We start from the raw sequence: 21,398 nt of genomic DNA, 5'->3' as shown, positions 1-21,398 counted from the left end.
ATCTCGTAGGCGTAAAAAGTCTGCTGACCTTGAACTTTACCGCGGCGTACAAAGTCTGCCCGTGCGAACGGTCGCTTAGGCTATATATTTTGACGCCATTAAACTTAGGGGGTAAATATTTTGGATAAAAACGCTAATGTGGGACAGGGACCATAAGTTGCTGCCAACATCAAGAAAGTAAGATTTCCAAGGTTTGTTATGTTATGTCATTTTGACATTTGCTATTGATAATTTGACAAATGTAAATAAAATAAAATTTTCATAATTTCATGCGGATGAAGCCGCACGGGGATAGCTAGTATTCAATATCTTTACCGTTTTAGTGCTGCATTTAATGATGGCATAAATAACTACAAAATTACTCTGAACTAGCTGTTGCTCCCGATATCGTGCAGGATAAGATAAAAAAGTAGCGTATAATATGCCCGTCTATGTCAACTACCCTTCAGTGAAAGTCCGGTCGAAATCGGACCATCTTTTCGGAGACTACCCGGAACAAACGCGGCTTGCAGACAGACAGACTGAGAAAAAGTTTTTAAATGATTTTTTTGCCATCAGCAATGCAAATACATAATTTTCCCGAAATCTGGAATTTTTCTTTTGACGTTACAAACAGACACTGCAATTTTATTACTCTAAATATGCGCCTTATTCAAAATTCAATTGTTAAAAAACAGAAGCCTTTTCAACTGGTGTTCGGCTTAGTCGGTATTGTACAGAGTATTTCCAGATTCAAACAAAATAGCAGCTCGGAATTTCACACACTGCGCTGAATTTAAATTTGATTAACCATGGATATAAAGGGATGCGGTACATTCCTGACGGTTCACTTGGCGTTTATCATATCTTTGCTAACCACGAACAGTCTTAAAGTTTGGATAGCACTATACCTTTGGATCTCGCAACGCCTTTGTACAATCCGAGGTATTTTTAAGGGTTGCTTTTGAAAGCATTTTCAAGCTCCTTCAACGGAATCCTTTTGAGTTTAATTCACTGCTTTCTATTGTCAGTTATTCCTTTTGTTTAAATAAATAATTATAGCAAGCACATACAGATAAAGAATTATCTCATCAGTTTTATTTTAATTCTAATAGTTTCAGCAGATTTTAATTTAATTGATATTTTTTAATTAGTATATTAGAAAGAGTAAGATGCGAAACTTCTTTTTAATTCCTTATTTCCAAAATATTACAATACTAGCTTTCGCCCGCGACTCCGTATGCGTGGGATTGAAAAAAACAAAAGCGAATAGCCTATGTGTTCTTCTAGATTATCTTTTACATCTATACCAAATTTCATCGAAATCAACGGATTTTGTAGCCTGAAACTCTAACAAGCATCCATCCATCCATCTAACTAATATTATAAATGTGAAAGTTTAGATGGATGGATGGATGGATAGATTTTTGTTAGAGTTTGTAACCTAAACGACTGAATGGATTTCGGTGAAATTTGGTACAGATGTAGAGGATAGCCTGGAAAAACACATAGGCTACTTACTTTTGTTTTTTTAATTCCACGCGGACGGAGTCGCGGGCAACAGCTAGTTTATAATATTAGTAAGAAGTAAGATGGCTACATAAGTCATTCCCGACAAGTCATTTCGTGGTTTGTAAGCGTCGCATATCGCACGTAGCACAGTGAAATCTTAAGAAGACTAAGGGGAGCGTGCTGTCTAAATGTGGAGTATTATTAACCCTTCATGAATCTAACAAACGCGAACTAAAAATCATGAATGAGTTTGTCCTTCTGTATCTATTACTTATGTTTTCATAACTCATAAACCATTGAAGGAATTGACGTCCAGTATTATATAAATATGTAAATATATAAATAACGTTTTGTATCTTATATCGGATACATGTTGATGCAAATTATCCCAACACGGCCCCAAACATTCGTAAATCTATCGCTAGTTGGCATAGATAAGAGATACAGTAGTGAGTACAAAAGCTGAACTTATATTGTTGTGTGGCCATATGGGAAGAACGTTTTAGGACACAATATTTTTGTAAAGTTTATTTAAAGCTAATGTATGTATATCTTATTACTTTCGCTAATGTAATCTTTTTTACATCTTACTAATATTATAAATGTAAAGGTTTCGATGGATGGAGGGATGTTTGTTAGTGTTTGTAGCCTGAACGGCTAAAAAGATCTCGATGATATTTGGCTTAGATATAGAGGATGGTCTGGAAGAACACATAGGATACTTGCTTTTGTTTCTTTTTAATCCGCGCGGACGGAGTCGCGGGCGAAATCTAGTCTTTAATAATTGGTATTACCTTAGTATAACTAAGAAAAATGAGTTCCTAAATAAATTATGTATAAATAAATAAGATAACACTGTGAGTTTTACTAACATCGCTTCTAAATTCCTGGTACATTTTCTGTAAAAGAAAAACCGTGAAATTTCTGATAAATGGTCACCATAATCTCGATAGGTTACAGCATGCGCACGCGCCGATGTAAACACAGAGACGATTCAGTTCAGTCCGACACGCGCGACGCATCACATGTCCGCGGTACAAAAATAAATTATTTAGGCACGTTTTATTATAAACAGTCCGCGATACGTGATCTCTATAGTTGTTTATACGAAATAACCTTGCACTTCGAGCGTTCAGAGATGTCGGTGACCACTATGATTGGCGGGAAATAAAATTTTCAGAAAATTCTATCAGAAAAATTTATAACATGTTTTCAATTTAGTGACAACTAAACCATATAAAGTATTATAAAGCAGCTTAGATTACTAACAATCGCGAAGTGTTTAAGTGTCATCGAGATATTAAAAATGGCATCAATACAAGAGCCACCATCACCGTCTACCGACACCTCGGATGACACCCCATCCCCTTCGCCCGCACCTGAAGTGATAAACAAATTTAACTGGCTCAAACAAAGCAGGAACGCAAGGAATAATCCTTTCGTAAAACCTCGTCCGTCATTAACAAGAGAAAGCTCGACCGCTGAATTGTTCTCAAGAGAAAACTCAAGTCAAGATTTCTTTCAAAATTCAAGACTGAACCTTTTTGAAACAGCTCCTAAGCCGGAAAACTCTCAAGGATATAAGAAGGTAGGATTATAAAAAATAAACATACAGACGAATTGAGTACCTCCTTTTTGGGAAGTCGGTCAAAAATTTAAACGCAAAATATAGCAAGACATATTGGCAATGGTGATAGGGCACGTTTTAGACGTAGTTATTAGTATAACCAGTTACAGACTATATAAAAAACTAACTAATTATTTAATGTTCATAACCAATGTACAATCGATCTCCGTAAACTAGAAACCAAAGCGAGATGAGTATTACGATCTCTTGAACTCTGACTTACTAAAGTAACACTGCACGTTTTACCAAATATAAATTCATCTCTACCTATTAGAATTATTGTGGCGCAGAACGCTTTATCCATTTTATTTCATTTTACAGAAATATTCTTTTGTACTACTCTCACGTGGGAACAAAGATAATGGATGTTTCCATTGTGTTGAAACCCCATACAAATAAAGATGACTATATATAAATGTTTCCTTACATTAAGTTAGTTTATTTTTTTTTCGGGAGGAGGGTGGTTGATATGTCTCCCTTTTAGAGGACAGGGTTATGTGATTTCTACTTACTGAGACCCTCTCGTTAGCCATCAAGTGCGACTGTAAGGGTCCAGGGATCTCGCAATTTGTACATTATGTTTACTTATTGATATAAGGTGTAGAAACTTTATATTTGTAATATGACGTCATAAAGACGATCGGATTAAGACATTATAGGATTACTTGTGACATTTTGCCTAGACTCCTAACTGCTCATTGTTGCTGTATAAGTGGCGAGCTCCTATCGCAAAATTCACTGGTTGAATTAAAATATAACTCCACTTCACCACCATCCATAAATCTTTCATTATTTAGATTCTTGACTATCTCATGTAAAAGTTATATTTTCTGACTAGTTGTTCCCATGCGACTTCATCCGCATCAAATTAAAAAAAGTATCATTTTATTGTTTACATTTGTCAAATTATCAATTGCAAATGTGAAAATGACATGACATGACAAAACTTGGCAGTCTTGCTTCCTTGATGTTGGCAGCAACCTATGGTCTCTTTCCCACATTAGGGTTTTTATCCAAAACATTTAGCCCTAAGATTAATAACGTGAAAATATATAGCCTAAAGCGTAACGGAAGTGTAGGGCTTTTTATTAAAACAAGAGTTATTCAAAAATATGCTGTGATTGCTAACATCTTAGGCAACAAAGAAATGTGTGTTTACGCTTTATTATAATAGTATAGATTATTTTATTATTTAATAATTAGTATTTCTTTCTTAATCAATCAATTACATCATTTATTCCTGCTATTCAGTCGTGTCTTCTAAAAAATTTTGGTCCTTCGAGCCGATATTCAACTGTCACATTCATTAAAAACTGTTCGCCTAATCTATATAAACGTAAATACAAAAACGTAAGAAGGAAATTCATAACAAATTCAACAAATATTTAGCATCTACGACATTATCTGCCTTGAATAGCCTCTCGTATGCGTAAGGCGGAAGACGGATACTAAACAGACGTTGACGTCACAGATTTTCTTCCAAATATATTGATATAATTTACATATCAAGAACTAAAAATAATATTTGTTTAAGTCAGATGTAGATGTTAATATTTCCTTTTCCATATCCCTTATATTTAATACGCATATTTCTTATTTCTGTTACCGAGGGTAAAATAAAAGGAGTAGAGACAATAAAATAGTGTTATTTTCTGCAATTTTTAATTAAACGATGCAAATAAGTATAATATGGATTGAGTGATTATTGGACATTAATGAAGGGACTAAAATGATAGCATACACGTATATATATCTATACTATTATAATAAAGCGTAAACACACACTTCTTTGTTGCTTAAGATGTCAGCAATCACAGCATATTTTTGAATAATTCTTTTTTTAATAAAAAGCCCTAGACTTGCATCACGCTTTAGGCTATATATTTTAACGCCGTTAAACTTAGAGGTAAATATTTTGGATAAAAACCCTAATGTGGGAAAGAGACCATAAGTTGCCAACATCAAGGAAGCAAGGTTGTCGTCATGTCATTTTGACATTTGTAATTGATAATTTGACAAATATGCGGATGAAGTCGCACGGGAAAAGCTAGTAATTAATAAAATTAACATTAATTTCACTTTCAAAACTTAGTTTGTCCGACAAATTGCTCAATTACCCGGTCAGTTAGTCCCCATGTTACTGCCAACACTTCGCGCCGTGTTATTTTTACACCACTTCGGTATTTCGGAGCAGAATGTTTTCAATTCGATACACGTAAATGTTTACCTTCGTTTATAGACGGTGAAATTAAAAGTAATCTATACCAATATTATAAAGAGAAAAGATTTGTATTTCTGTATGCATTGGAATAACTCAAAAACTACTTGGCCGATTTCAAAAATTCTTTAACCATTAGAATGGTTATTTATCTATGAGTAGGCTATGTCTTTTATTATTTTTTAATTGCATGCGGAGGAAGTCACGAGCAAAAGCTAGTAATATAATAATTTTAGTCCCTTTTCTTTTCCAACCTTTTCTTAAGAGGAAAGGGTGGGAAGAAAAAGTGGATTTGACGGTGGAGGAGACGCATAGGAAGGGGTAATATCCTCTTTATGTGCGTCTCCACCTCCGTCAATTAAGAGTAAGCATCGCATCTGCAATTGCGGATGTTTATGGGCAGCGGTCGCTTTCCATTTCGGTGGATTCAGATGGCCGCTTGCTCGTTTGCCACCTTATATTATATAAAAAAATAACTAAAGTCTAAAGAAGATATTAGTCGCTTAGAGATGTAGATGTTTTTATTGTGAGTGATTGACAACCAAAGGAAAGTAAAACCCATGAATACCATGTTTGATTAATAGTAATGCTATGTTATCTATTTAAATGTATAACCTTTTTTTATCCAGATAACGTATTTAGTTTTTAAATGTTTTCTAATAATAAATCGTTAACTATTAATCTGGCTCGAAGGACCACAAGTTGCCTTTGTTTCTGGCATATCTGTCCATTATTTTATTCTAACTTCCGACCGCGACTCCGCTCGCGTGGAATTGAAAAACAAAAGTGAATAGCCCATGTTATCTTCCAGACTATTCTCTATATCTATACCAAATTTCATCGAGATCTGTTCAGCAGTTTAGGTTACAAACTGTAACAAACAAACATCCATCTAAAATTCGCGTTGTTTATATGGAAATGTATCATTTACAATCAATTCAATTTATACAATCAAAACATTTTAATTCCAAAGTAAAGAATTATCATATTCAATACTGATAGTATTTCTATATCTTATTTATCCATCCTTATTTCAGTTTTCAGCAAATTCTCATACGTACGCTTGCGTATTGTGCCCTTGACACAATCCAATACGTTTATACTTGTGTAATTTATATTTACGACCAATTCGCCGTGTAAATAGTGCGGGAATATAATCCATAAAGTAGACTAGCCTATGTCAGAGGGTGTGGTTCTATTGACTTATAAAATGTTGGTCCATCTTCAGTTTAGTTGCTTTATCTATTCACATAAAACTCATGCTTACCGTATGTGTAATTTTGTTCTCTTTTCCTTTTCACAATTTTTGTACAATCCTGTCCTGGAATGGGAAGCGGATTTGGAGGAAATGGGACACATTAATAGTTGAAATATCCCCTTTTAGAGCGTCCCCTCATCTGTTAAATTAGTCAGCAAATGCAGTGTCAGCATCAGCCGCTTCGTTATTTTATTCCGGTGGCCACTTGTTCGTTTATAACCTTATTTATTTAAAAAAAAACACTCCTTTTTGCAAGAGTAAATCTGGATTTACCAGTTTAACAATAACAGAAGTAGGTATCGATAATTCATTATTCGATTAATTTTTGTTTGATAGTTCCCTATTGAATTCCCGAGATATAAATAACTAGCTTACCTCCGCGACTCCATCAACCTAAAATAAAAAACAAAGTAAGTAGCCTATGTGTTCTTCCTTTGCTATTTTATGCTAAATTTCATCGAGAAGAGGAAGTGGATTTGACGGTGGGGGAGATGCATAGGAAGGGGAAATATCCTCTTTATGTGCATCTCCTCCTCCGTCGTATAAGGGTAGGCAACGCATCTGCAATTGCGGATGTCTATGGGCAGCGGTCGCTTCGCCATTTTGGCGGTTTCAGGTGGCCGATTGCTCGTTTGCCACCTTATGTTATAAAAAAAAAAAAAAAGATCCGTTCAGCAGTTTAGGTTACAAACATCCATCCATCTATACTTTCGCATTTATAATATAAGAGTAAAATAATAGGACCTCTCACTCGCACATATCTAACCATAATAGTGATGTTCAACACATGTTCATTTATCGATAAACATATGACGTAAGCAACAGAACAATTACCAGAAATAACATTTCAATGACTTAAGGCCTTATTGAAACAGAAAGAATAAATAAAAATATGTAACTATAACAGATATAACAAAAGTATTGACTCATCCATGTCAGAGAATTTTCAATATTATTTATATAAAAACACTTTTCTCCAGTTATGTGAAAAATAAAAACAAATCTAATAAGACCTAAGAAATAGAGATTAGATATTTTATCGTGAAAAGATGTATTATTTCTAGAATGTTCTAGAATATATCTCCCAATTTATATATTTAGCCTTTCTGGAAGCTAGTGGTAACACTTCTATTCCAAACTTTCCTATTTCTTTAGTGAGATAGAAAGAAGTATGTCTATACTAATATTATAAAGAGGAAAGGTTTGCATTTTTGGATTTTTTATGAATTGGAATAACTCAATAACTACTGGTCCGATTTCAAAAATTTTTGAAGCACTAAAAAGCTATGTTATCACTGAGTAACATGGCTATATTTTTTACTATTTTTTTTCACGTGGGATAAGTCGCGAGCAACAAGTTTTAAAGAAAAAAGAAGTACTTTTCTATAGCATACTGATTAGATGAATATAGTAAACTTTGTTCACTTTATCAGCAAGTGTAACTTAGTTTAAAATAGTAAAATGTCAACTATGGACTATGGGTCAATAACCTCATTATGTTATCTAGCCCAAAAACAATTAACGTTTATTCGGACAACGTCACAACTGGCCTTACGTTATCTCTAATAGAAATAGAAATTAAATTCTTATTAAAATAATACTAGAATACGTTAACGTTATTTAATTAACGATTTGAACGAAGCATTAAAACTACCTGATTGGGTTAACGATTTTATTAAGTTACTATCTTTCGCCCGCGATTCCGTCCGCGTGGTATTAAAAAAAACAAAACTGTAGTCTATGTATTCTTCCAGACCATCACCTACATCTATACCAAATTTCATCGAAATCCGTTCAGCCGTTCAGTCTACAAACTAACAAACATCCATCCATCTAAACTTTCGCATTTATAATATTAGTATAATTTCTTTTAGATCGAAAGATTATTTAATAACAATATTTTATTATTTAAAAATTGTTTCAAGATCTCTTTATTTTTAAAAGAGCATTAAAAAGCCGTATTTTTATGATTTAATTTTTATTATCTATTGAAGTTTGAGAACCATTTACATTATATAGCTCTTATTTTATAAGTGCCTTTTTATACTCTAAGAGCCTACTTTGAAGGTACATTATTCCAATATACTTTAAGATACTTCATTTTGGTAGAATATCAAGTGGCAGATTTTGTCCTTTAAACAATATATTTGAAGATAACCTTTAGTTAAGATGGTACTTAAATTTTGCTGAATTTATAAGATTCTTTTAGAATACTTGTACGTAGTAATATTAAATTATAATTTTTAAGGGTTTCGATAGTAACATGCACAAAATACAAATAAATATATTTGAACATATATAATATGTAGCTAAATTATAAAGTGTTATTTTAGCTATTAGTGTCTACTGGTATAAAATCTTCAACAATGATATCGTTGTCTCATTTATTCCCTGTGGAAGATACTGAGACAACTATATGTTTTTATACAACCGTGGAATAACACGACAAGTGACAATCATACTAATATTATAAATGCAAAAGTTTAGATGAATGGATGTTTTAATAATGATCAGATAGCAGCAACCGATCAAGTCGAGGTTCGGCCCTCTCGGGCGCCCTTGAATCGGAATGCTAAACGCGTATTGAGTGACAGCCCAAGCCGAGGTCCCCTCTCGGGGACCCTTGTGCTAAGTCATACCATGGAGCGACCACCGAAGCGATCTAAGAGCTCGGTGGCCTCCCAATCCGGTAATAATAACGAAGTAACGGCCCGAGCCGAGGCTCCTGAGGGAGCCCTCGAGCCTAGTACTCTTAAAAGAGGTTTAGGCTAAGCGCCATCCGCGCTGGGCCACCTCAAGCCCGGTGAATCTGTAAATGCCTCTTCAAGGCAAACAGTGACAAATCTGTCACAAAAAAAAAAAAATGGATGTTTGTTAGAGTTTGTAGCCTAAACTGCTAAGCCAATGACGATACTCTGGAAGAACACATAGGCTAGTTAATTTTACTTATAATTCCACGCGGACAGAGTCGCGGGCGCAAGGTAGTATATAATAACAATATTGTATATCGCACAAAACGTGCACACATAATGGTGTGAAGGGTCTATTAAATTTGAATATCACATAAATTACTCTCAGAATAGCGTTCGTACCATCTCTTTGTGAAGCAATGTAACTATTTGATGGCTGGTTGTCGTCGTGCTATGACATACCTTTGGATCTGCTTGATAAAATGAAGATACACGTATGTATAATTTTTATCTAATATGTGAAAGTTTAGATAGATGGATGTTTGTTATCGTTGTTGAGGGTGCCGATGCGTGCCACTGGAGATCTAGGGACCCTCAAATCGCAACTGAGAGCGACCACCGAGGTTGTTTTTAGTGAGTAGAAATGTCACATAACCCTTTTATAGAAAAAGACAGGGTATCTTTCGAAGATTTCCCCCGATACTAAAAAAAAGATGGATGTTTTTTAGAGAACCTAAACTGCTGAACGGATCTCGATGTTTGATAAAGGTTTAGGGGACAGCCTGAAAGAACACATAGGCTAGTTACTTTTTTAATTTCATGCGAATTCGTGGACAAAAAATGTTTTTTTTTTTACTAAAAAAATTGCTATATAGAAAGATAATATTACTAATATTATAAATTTAGATGGATGGGTATTTTTCTGAGTTTGTAGCCTAAACGGCTGAACGGATTTTGGTGAAAGGTACAGATGTAGAGGATAATCTGGAAGAACTCATAGGCTACTCACTTTTGTTTTTTTAATTCCACGCGGACGGAGTCGCGGGCTAAGCTAGTATATAAATAAAGATATGTTTATTGAATTCGGGATATCTATTAATTGATTTTAGTAGCGACAAAATCTATCTATACTTTTATACTAATTTTATAAAGAGGAAAGATTTCTATTTTTGAATGTACTGAAATAACTCAAAAACTACTAGGCCGATTTCAATAATTCTTTCTTTATTAAAAAGATAATTTATCTGTGAGTAACATAGGCTATATTATTTAATTTTACGCGGGCGAAATCGCGAGGTACAGCTAGTTCTATATAATTTACACCCTAAATCTTAGAAGGACAAATAAAGTAGGATTGGGAATAAAGGTTTATTTTTATTTACAAAGTACAGGTTTGCTTATATTCTGTAGGTATATAGTCGCTGCGTAATTCAAATGTGATTGTGCGTCACTCGACCCGTATACAATCGAGTTACAACTATTAATGCAAATCTACTCTCCCATATAAGATACTAGCTACTTACTACTAGCTGTTCGCGTGCGACTTCATCCGCATGAAATTGTAAATTATTGTTTGCATTTGTCAAATTCTCAATTGCAAATGTCAAAATACCTTACCATGGCAATCTTGCTTCCTTGATGTTGGCAGCAACTTATGGTCTCTTTCCCACATTAGGGTTTTTATCCAAAATATTTACCTCCTAAGTTGTATGGCGTGAAAATATATAGCCTAAAGCGTGACGTACATAAGTGTCGGGCTATTTATTAAAAAAAAAAGTTATTCGAAAATATGCTGTGATTGATGACATCTTAGGCAACAAAGAAGTGTGTGTTTACGCTTTATTATAATACTCGTAGTATAGATAATAAACATGACAGTCAATAATAGTTCTCCCTTCGTATTCATTTAACAAGATGGGAGATAGTTCCTCGTTTGTGTTTTATTTTATTGTCTTTTTTTAATATTAGGATGTAATTCATTAGGAGCATTGTTATCTATTCTTTGAGAAAATAGGAATAAAAACAACTGCTTTTCTTTTATTTATTCTTTTGTTTTTATATTGACTTTTTTACATTCCAGGGTGTATCACTGATAGGATGGCACCAGCGCACCAAGCTAGAAAGAGTTCTGCTTGTTTGCTGTGCTGTTCTGCTCTTAGCGACATTACTGACTACCTGCATATTGGTGCTCGTCAGGAGTCCTTCCTATCTACCAGTACCTCCGTGCTACAGACCCGAGCCTGCAGGTACAATAAACCCTGTTTCCACTAAGCGAATAGCACGGCATATTATAACTCGCACGTGGCCAGATCCTCGCATAAACATTAGCTACAAATTCAATTATAAATTACATGTAACTATAAAAATAATGGACCTTTTGTTATACAAAGTAGCTATAAAATTAACACAAAATAAGGAAAACTATTCAAGTGGAAAATTTCTTACATGCAAAGACTTGAATATCAAAACATCGACCAAGTATTAAGCGAAATAGGGGATGGGAGAATGTTTATTGTCGTTTTCTAGTCGATTGGACAGAGAATTAGCGACAAGGGAGGGTATACGAAGGGCGGACTGACCCTCAAGAACACAAGGTCAGATGAGATTTGTATAAGCCTAAAGTTTTGGTTATACTAATAAGCGGTAGCGATTCTAAATAATTACTTTAGTTCTCGTACAAACAAGATAATATAAATTGATAAAATAGTGAATACAGCATCTTTAAAAACATTTTCCTTGTCTTACTGAATTAGTAGAAAAACAAGTTTCCGAAGTTTTTTTTTCCACCTTAAGTGATGTAAATACGAATCAAGAATGTTTTATTACAAAGTGTCTTTCAACGTCTATGTTCATATTTATTATTATTACACATTTTCACCCTAAAAATCCAGTAAAAACTAAAAACGATTATAAAATGTTTGGTTTTCTTACTTATCGTGCACATATATTTAAATTGGAATCGCTCAGTACATTACAATGCTATGGGTGTAAATTTCCTCGAGCGTAACGTAGCAATTGTTTACAGCCTTCGTTGTAGAATCATTCTGTATAGTACAGACAATAATTGAATATATAATCTAAGTAATATTCATTACAGTTACAGTGAGTTTCCATTTAAACATCAAACATATAATGTTTCAGACACGAAAATTCTGACGTATTAACCAAATACTACTATGTAAAACTATTATTATCTCTGTTTTATTCTTAAAGAATGAAAGAGATAACCACTTTGGCGTCCAGGCGAAGACATTTAAAAATGTATAAACTAAGCATAGTGAACAAATTTTTTTCATCGGTACATTCCCTAAAAGGTACTATGTCAGTTGTCAAGTTTAGTGCCACCGCGTGTCCTTGTATTGACATAAAAACTTTTTACAAAAATGTAATAAGCTATTATGAATAGTGCGATGAAATAAGAAGTTAACATTTAAATATTATTTATTGACAACTATTGGCAAATAATTAAAACATAACTAATTAGAGTGACGTTAACTTTTTTCGCCCGCGACTCCCCATGGAATTAAAGAAAAAAAAAACAAAAGTGATGTATAAGTTCTTCCAGACTATGTACTCGCATGTGCCAAGCTTCATCGAGATCCGTTTAGCCGTTTAGCAAAAATCCATCCATCCATACATTTAATTTTTCGCATTTATAATTCTAGTATGAGATGTTTTGAGGATTTATCAATAGACAGTGTTAGTGAGATATTTGAAAAATGATTCAAGTGAAGTATCAAATGCCTCTTCTATATTTTTTAATCTCTTTGTCCAAATAATAGTGAAGATCTACTGTTTGTATTTCAGAATCGGACGTATGTCTCTCCAGTTCGTGTATCTACACTGCCAGTGAGGTAATAAGAGCTCTAGATGAGACACAGAACCCTTGCGATGATTTTTACGAGTTCGCTTGCGGTGGATGGATCAGAAACAATCCGATCCCAGAAGGAAAGTCCAGTTGGGGCATCTTTAGTAAGATCGAACTTCAGAATCAATTGACTATCAGATATGCACTTGGTAAGTTGAATAAAATAAGATAAATTAATCAATAAATTAAGTCACCGATGTATAGAAAACAATCGTTTTATAGTATTGCTCGCGACTTCGTCACCGTGAAATCACATAGCCTATGTTGCTCACTGTTAACGTAGCTTTTTGATGATGAAAGAATTTTTGTTATCAGCCCAGTAGTTTTTGAATTATTTATAATATCAATATAGACTATAAACATATTTATAGAAATATCACTACACAGTATAGAAAAGTCGCTTCCAGCTGCTTGTTCCTGTATACTCAAAACTGTTATATATAACTACAGAACGGATTTTATTGCAGTTTTTGTTAATAGATAGTTATTCGAGAGGAATTTTATATGTATATACAGTAGAGACTAGCTGTTCCCGTGCGGCTTCACCCGCATGAAATTATGAAAATTTCATTTTATTGTTTACATTTATCGAATTATCAATAGCTAATGTCAAAAGGACATGACATGACAAACCTGAGCAATCTCGCTTTCTTGATGTTGGCAGCAATTTATGGTCTCTTTCCTAAATTAGGGTTTTTATACAAAATATTTACCCCCTAAGTTTAATGTCGAGAAAATATATATCTTAAAGCGTGACGTAAGTGTAGGGCTTTTTATTAAAAAAAAGTATTATTCAAAAATATGCTGTAATTGCTGACATCTTAGGCAACAAAGAAGTGTGTTTACGCTTTATTGTAATAGTACAGATATACTGATAAATTTAGAGGTTTCTAATCTAAACACATTTTCGTATCAGCATTGCACGCGCGAAGCCGGGCGGGTCGATAGTATACAGATAAATTATCTGAACTAATCCAATAAATTGCATTACACGAAGCCTTACTCATTTAAACAGATACTAAACTAAATAGTAGATTACAATAAAATGTGAACGAAATACCGTTGATTATTTATTTATTTATTTATTAAGATAAAGCAACAGGACAAAATTATGACACACGAGCTGTTGCCCGCGACTTCGTCCGTGTGGTATTAAAAAACATACAAACTATATAAATTATAAAAAGTTACGTATCCCTCGGGAACCGGACATTTCTCGGGGATGAAGCTTATCCCATGTGTACTCCAGACTTTGTTTTATATCTGTGCCAAATTTCAATAAGATATTATTAACCGTTGCAGAATGATCGAGTGAACATTAAAAAACTGAATTAATGAATCCCAGGGGAACCGTAACTATTTCCGGGATAAAAAGTAGCCTATGTGTTCTTCCAGACTATGCTCTAAACCTGTGCCAAATTTCATAGAAATCCGTTCAGCCGTTTACGCTACAAACGCTAACAAACATCCGTCCATCCATCCATCCATCTATCCATCTATCCATCCATCCATCTAAACTTTCGCATTTATAATATTAGTAAGATTAGTAAGATACATTTTTACACAATATTATACAATAAGTAACATGCAAATAATTTGTCCTAATTATAGGTTTACACGACATACATAGAAAAATAAGAACAACAACAACAGTAACAACAGTAGACAGAATATGTTTATATTTTTTTTTATTAACCCAAAAAGTAAAAATTAAATTTAAGTGATAGCCTCACGTAGATATTTTTTAAATGTTAGCCATTTGTTGGAGAAAATTCGATTATGGGCCTTTTATCTCTGGCTCCTTTGACGCACGCACAAGAGTTATGCAAAGCATTATATGTTGCCATTAGCCGATTTATAGGTGAATAAAGACCCAAGTTTATTCTGGCTGCTTTAGTGACAAAAGGGTGATATTTTTATTATTATAACAAACAAGAAAAACGTGTTTTTTTCTCACATCAATACACCGGATCATGTAGATTTATTTATCAATATTATCGTACTATTGTTAATTCGATATACTTTAAAAGTATTTCGATTGTTAGCATTTTGTAGAAATATGTAACTGATATGGATTTTTCTAAATAAATACATTGTGATTAGCAACTCTGGGTACGAATTGTGTGTGTAATAAATTATCACTTTAAATTACTGAGTTAAACTTTTGCATTTAATTTAGAACTAGCTGTTCCCGTGCGGTTTCGTCCGCATTAATTTATGAACATTTTATTTCATTGTTTACAATTCTCAAATTATAGAATTATAGTTATGAACAAAATAAAACGTTCATAATTTTATGCAAATGAAGTCGCAGGAGAATAGCTAGTATCTGATAATCTTGTATTTATCTATTACAGAGAAGGTAAACATTTCGGAAACATCCGGAGCTGAAGCCAAAGCGAGGATATATTACGACGCGTGTATAGACACAAATGAAACCATAGAGAAGTTGGGAGAGAAACCATTGATTGGCGTAATCAAACAACTGGGCGGGTGGCATTTACTGCCTAATACAGTTAATAAACAACAAAAATGGGATCTGCAGAAATTGATGCAGGATGTGCAGAACACGTAAGTAAGAATTTCAAACCGCTGTAAAAATAACACCAAGTTTCTGACATATGAATATTGAGGCATTTCACTGTGCAGTTTTCGCGAACCTTTTTGTCTCAAATAGTCGTATGGTCAGTCTTTTCAAACCAGTACGACTTAGCATCCTTCTAGCAGCATACGGCTTTAAAGAACGGCAAGGCTTCTGTTCCTCTTATATTAATGCCGTCCATTGGCTTATTCTCTTATAAATATTTACGACTACTCTTTGATTACAGACCGACAAGTTATCTCACTAGTGTCCTTTTATGCCATTCTAAGTTTAAGTAATCTATGTTTTCTTCCAGACTGTTCTCTACATACAACAAATTTCATAGATATTTGAGCATTTTAGGCTACAAGCCTCCTTCCATCTAAACTTTCGCATTTATAACATTAGTATGATTTTATTTGACATGGTATTTTAATTACTGTAACATAAATATTTGTTTTTATTATTTACAGATATAATCTGGGTGGATTATTCAATTGGGCGGTATCAGAAGACGATAGGAATTCATCTAAACACGTCATTGTTGTAAGTTACTTTTTGTAATACTAGCTGTCCCCGTGCGGCTTCATCCGCATGAAATTATAAAAACTTTATTTTATTGTTTACATTTGTGAAATTGCAAATGTCAAATTACCAATTATTTTACTATGGCAATCTTGGTTCCTTGATGTTGGCAGCAACTTATGGTCTCTTTACCACATTAGGGTTTTTGTCCAAAATATTTACCCCAGGAAGTCTAAATGCGTGAAAACATATAGCCTAAAGTGTGGTTGACTATGGCCTAGTCACTCTATCTTAGGGTAGGCTCCGAGCCCCTCGGTGGGGACATATAGTGAGCTGGTGATGATATAGTCTAGAGCGTGACGTAAGTGTAGGGCTTTTTATTAAAATAGGAATTATTCAAAAATATGCTGTAATTGCTGACATCTCAGGCAACAAAGAAGTGTGTGTTTACGCTTTATTATAATAGTATAGATAAATAAAATATAAATAATCTGTAGGTACTTTGAAAAGTTTAATTAACTATGATATTTTGCTTCTAAGTGTAATGTCTACCTGTCCACTTTACATGAAGATATGGTTTTGTGTAATTCTTTTAAAAAAAGAATTATTTCCTTTCCAGTTGGATCAAGGAGGACTGAACTTACCTACACGTGACAATTATCTCAACAAAACTGCACACAAGAAAGTTCTAGACGCTTATTTAGACTATATGACCAAGATCAGTGTACTGCTCGGTGCTAATAAATCTGAAGCCAGGGCTCAAATGAACAAAGTTATACTGTTCGAAACTGAATTAGCGAATATAACAACCCCGTCTGAAGATAGAAGGGATGAAGAGAGTCTATACAATCCGTACACGTTAAAGGAATGGCAAAAAGTGGCACCGTTCTTGAACTGGTCTATGTTCTTTAATGATGCTTTCAAATTGGTCAACAGAACTGTAAGTATTAAGTTATTTTGTAATGCCTAAACAATATTAGTTTCAAAGATATATTCTCGCTTGATAGTTTTTTTCCAATTAGTTTATCCCCTAAGTATAATAGCGTGATAATATATAGTCCAAAGAGTGTCGTAGGTGAACGACTTTTTATTAAAAGTAGAATTATTCAAAAATATGCTGATTAATGAAATCCAATGTAACTCAGAAGTGTGTATTTACACTTTATTATATTAGTTTGGGTATAGAAGTATAGATGGCGTTAGTGTTTGATTAGAACACGATGATGAAATATGTAAGAAAATCTAAATGATTTTTGTTTTGTAGATATCTGAAAATGAGAGATTGGTTGTATATGCTCCTGATTATTTCAAGAATTTAACTCGAGTTATAAGAAAATATAGCAAAACTGAAGAAGACCAAAAGTGAGTATTTGGTACTAAAATACCGATTTTACATTTATTTGCCATAAGTTTTAATTTTAGATCTTAATGTCATTGTGTGCGTTATTATATTGTTGTTTTTTTATTCCAGAACAATAACCAGCTACATGATGTGGCAAGTGTCCCGTTCCCTGTCCACTTATTTGTCCAAATCCTTCCGCGACGCAACTAAGATACTGCGGAAGGCGCTGTTCGGTTCTGAAGGTACCGAGGAGTCGTGGAGATATTGTGTTACTGATACTAATAATGCTATTGGTAAGTTATTCAATGTAATATTTATGAACTAGCTGTTCCCGTGCGGCTTCGTCCGCATGAAATTGTGAAAAGTTTATTTTATTGTTTACATTTGTCAAATTATCAATAGCAAATGTCAAAGTGACATGACATGACAAATCTTGACAGCCTTGCTTCCTTGATATTGACAGCAACTTATGGTCTCTTTACACACACATTAGGGTTTTTATCCAAAATATTTACCCTCTAAGTTTAATGGCGTGAAAATATATAGTCTAAAGCATGACGTAAGTGTAGGGCTTTTTATTAAAAGAATAATTATTCTAAAATATGCTGTAATTGCTGACATCTTAGGCAACAAAGAAATGTGTGTGACGCTTTATTGTAATAGTATAGATAGTCGTGGAATTACGGGGTTTTTCACTTTATGAAAAATTGCCTTGATTATTGCAATGAGACAAACTCCGTCTCTTAAAAATAACTAATTAGATACCCTTGAGTGCAAACGAAGGGATAATAATAAAAAGAAACTAATCGTGGATCACCAACAGACTTTTATTTTGTATAGACACATTTATAAAGTAGCGTTGTATCGAATTTTGTTCTGCGTCTCGTTTCAATATGTTTAAACGATTGCAGCAGAAATCTAACCGGAGTAATTTTTCGAGTAGTCTAACGCCATCTAGTTTAGATGATATTCGCTCGCTCGCTACTTCGCACGCGTGGAATTAAAATATAATAAAAACATATGATAACGTAGCTTTTTAATAGTGAAAGCGGTCCAGTAGATTTTGAATTATTTCAAAACAGACAAAAATACAAATCTCCTTTATATATAGTATAGATTATAAATCGTGTATAGGTTTCGCTGTGGGCGCCATGTTCGTGCGCGAGGTGTTCCACGGCGAGGCCAAGACGCAGGGAGAGATCATGATCGACCACATCCGCACCGCCTTCAAGGACAACCTCAAGAACCTGGACTGGATGGACGCGGAGACACGGCAAGCTGCGGAGATCAAGGCTGACGCCATCACCGATATGATTGGTTAGAACAAGTATTTACCTTCTTTATTTATATTTTATGGAAAACTTCATTTTAATGTTTACATTTGTCAAACTTTCAAATGCATAAATGACAACTATGGCCGTTGCCACTGGATAATAATACCGTTACCATAACAATTTTAGTTCTTTACTGCTTGCTTTGGATTTTTGTTAATTTCTTTTATGATATTTTTTGCAATTCATTCTCCCTCTAAGTTTACTTACTGCGTTGGCGCAGCGACCCGAAGTGGGTCTTGGCCTCCGACACGAGAGAGCACCAGCGTCGCCTCTAAGCTTAACATATAGCCTAGAGCACGTCATAAATGAAGGGCTTTTAATTCATAAAAATATTCAAAAATTTGCTGTGATTACAGACATTCTATATAACAGAGAAATGTGTGTCTCCTCTTTATTATATTTGTATAGATATCGATAAAAACAAATACCAGTACCACATTTGGAGGTTATCTGGGCGAGATTGGCGCCCTTTTACCAGATTTTGGACAACAGGGGATACCAGATACCAGATTTTGGTTTATCTGAGACTATAATTTGTCGATCTTTTACGCCCTGTTATATTTAGCGCCCTGGGCAATAACTACGCCCTACTCTAATCCCTATACTATAGTTCCATAATCACATGTTTTATACAAATTTAAATTATTAACTTTGTATTGACTTCCTTCAGGTTTCCCTGACTACATCTTGAACAAGGAAGAACTAGACAAGCAGTATTCAGATCTGGAGGTGAAGCCTAACGAATACTTTGAGAATAACATTGCATTCAATGTGTTTACATTACGTCACGACCTAAAAAAGTTAGACCAGCCCGTTAATAAGACTAAATGGGGTAAGTAGAGAAAGAAATACTAAACAGTGTTCCTTACAGAAAAGATGCGAATTAATAACGGCCATAGGTTAAAAATTTGGCACAATATAAATATAATACCATTATTTCACACCTTCAGATCGCTAATTACATTAATTTCTTACTGCCAATTTTAACTAAACAGTTAGAACTTAGATTATTACTTTTGTCCGAGACTACGTTTCCGTGGATTAAAAAAAACAAACATTAACCTATATGTTCTTCCGAATCAAATGTGTGTCAAGTATCATCCAGATTCGTTCACCAGTTTAGACTACAAACTCTAACAAACATCCATTTAAACATTTGCATTTATAATATTAGTAAGGAGTAATATTAATTGCCAAATGATTGTCGTCATCTACTCTACCTTATCTTACTCCCGTAGCTTCGGCAGTTTGTTGTTCTCCAAATAACTGCAAAAGATATGGGTGTTCGTAAATTAATTTATATTCATAAATATACTAGAATAGGGAATATGCATGTATTTTTTCTTTCTTTTTAAATGATTCTACATGTTATAAAATAACCAGAAAAAAAATTGACGCGAAAATATTCAACCATTGAGCTAAAATTAATAAAATAAAATTACGACCATTTTCGAGCGACTAAAACGCGACCGAAGTTGTCAATAGACAATTGACGTCAATCGTCTTATTCTTAAAAAAAGTTTGGTGCAATTTGGCGTCATATGCATATTGCCTATTCTATTAAATATTTTTTACAAGGATTTACCAAAGTGTATATTATATTTGACAGTTTATATATGAGAACTTTATATCCAGGCATGACACCGTCGACAGTGAACGCGTACTACACGCCCACTAAGAACCAGATAGTGTTCCCCGCCGGCATCCTGCAGCTGCCGTTCTACGACGGCGACAACCCCAAGAGTGTCAACTACGGCGCCATGGGCGTCGTCATGGGACACGAGCTGACGCACGCGTTCGACGACCAAGGCCGCGAGTATGACAGGTATGTAAAACGGCCATTAAATTGTCCATAGTTGTCATAATCAGAGTTTAATCGGTTAATTTGAATGTGCCTATTTTACTGCGCGCTAAAAAAACGTTCAAATGAAATACTGAATTTTTAAACACGGTATTATTTTTCCGCATTTTAAACACAAAAAACATTCTTATTTAAGAATGTTTATTCAATACTTTTGTTTTTCCAATCAAGTTTTATAATAATTAATTTCCTCTTTATAGTATGAGTATAAAAATAGAAATTACAGAATACTAGCTGTGGTTCGCGACTTCGTCCGCGAGGATTTAATTTTTTTTTTTAAATTGGCCCCCACAGGTTTTAGTTATTTCAATACATACAAAAATACAAATCGTTCCTCTTCATAATATTAGGATAGATAAGTCTAGCAAGTTATTAATAATCATAATAATTACCTCTTCCAGATTCGGCAACCTCAACCAATGGTGGAACAACGCTACTATCGGTCGTTTCAAGAAACGGGCTAAATGTATTCAGGAGCAGTACTCTAATTATTCTATGGATGGACTTTATTTAAACGGCAAACAGACATTAGGTAAGACAAATTTAAATTATCTCTATTTTTTTTTTATAATATAAGATGGCATACGAGCAAGCGGCCACCTG

At 34.0% G+C, this 21,398-nt stretch overlaps 1 protein-coding gene across 2 annotated transcripts in view; it reads left to right on the top strand.

Moving 5' to 3' along the window:
* LOC106111463 (endothelin-converting enzyme 1) overlaps positions 1-21,398 on the top strand; it is a 35,100-nt gene that overhangs the window by 10,757 nt on the left and 2,945 nt on the right. Inside the window, exons 1-12 of one of the 2 annotated variants that reach the window (XM_013293580.1) lie at positions 2,509-3,079; positions 11,365-11,530; positions 13,092-13,301; positions 15,510-15,723; positions 16,207-16,279; positions 16,878-17,198; positions 17,523-17,620; positions 17,730-17,893; positions 18,735-18,917; positions 19,605-19,766; positions 20,570-20,759; positions 21,197-21,327. In XM_013293580.1, the coding sequence (XP_013149034.1) occupies positions 2,798-3,079; positions 11,365-11,530; positions 13,092-13,301; positions 15,510-15,723; positions 16,207-16,279; positions 16,878-17,198; positions 17,523-17,620; positions 17,730-17,893; positions 18,735-18,917; positions 19,605-19,766; positions 20,570-20,759; positions 21,197-21,327 (2,194 nt within the window). In that variant the 5' untranslated portion in view covers positions 2,509-2,797. Of the gene's footprint in view, positions 1-2,508; positions 3,080-11,364; positions 11,531-13,091; positions 13,302-15,509; positions 15,724-16,206; positions 16,280-16,877; positions 17,199-17,522; positions 17,621-17,729; positions 17,894-18,734; positions 18,918-19,604; positions 19,767-20,569; positions 20,760-21,196; positions 21,328-21,398 lie in introns of those variants that run through there. The other variant, XM_013293581.1, reaches the window with a different exon arrangement.

This window comes from Papilio polytes, unplaced genomic scaffold (genome assembly GCF_000836215.1).
Source record: "Papilio polytes unplaced genomic scaffold, Ppol_1.0 DF824169.1, whole genome shotgun sequence".
Classification (NCBI taxonomy): Eukaryota; Metazoa; Arthropoda; class Insecta; order Lepidoptera; family Papilionidae; genus Papilio; species Papilio polytes.
The sequence above is the reverse complement of the archived record's forward strand: the minus strand, read 5'-3'. Positions and strand labels throughout refer to the sequence as shown.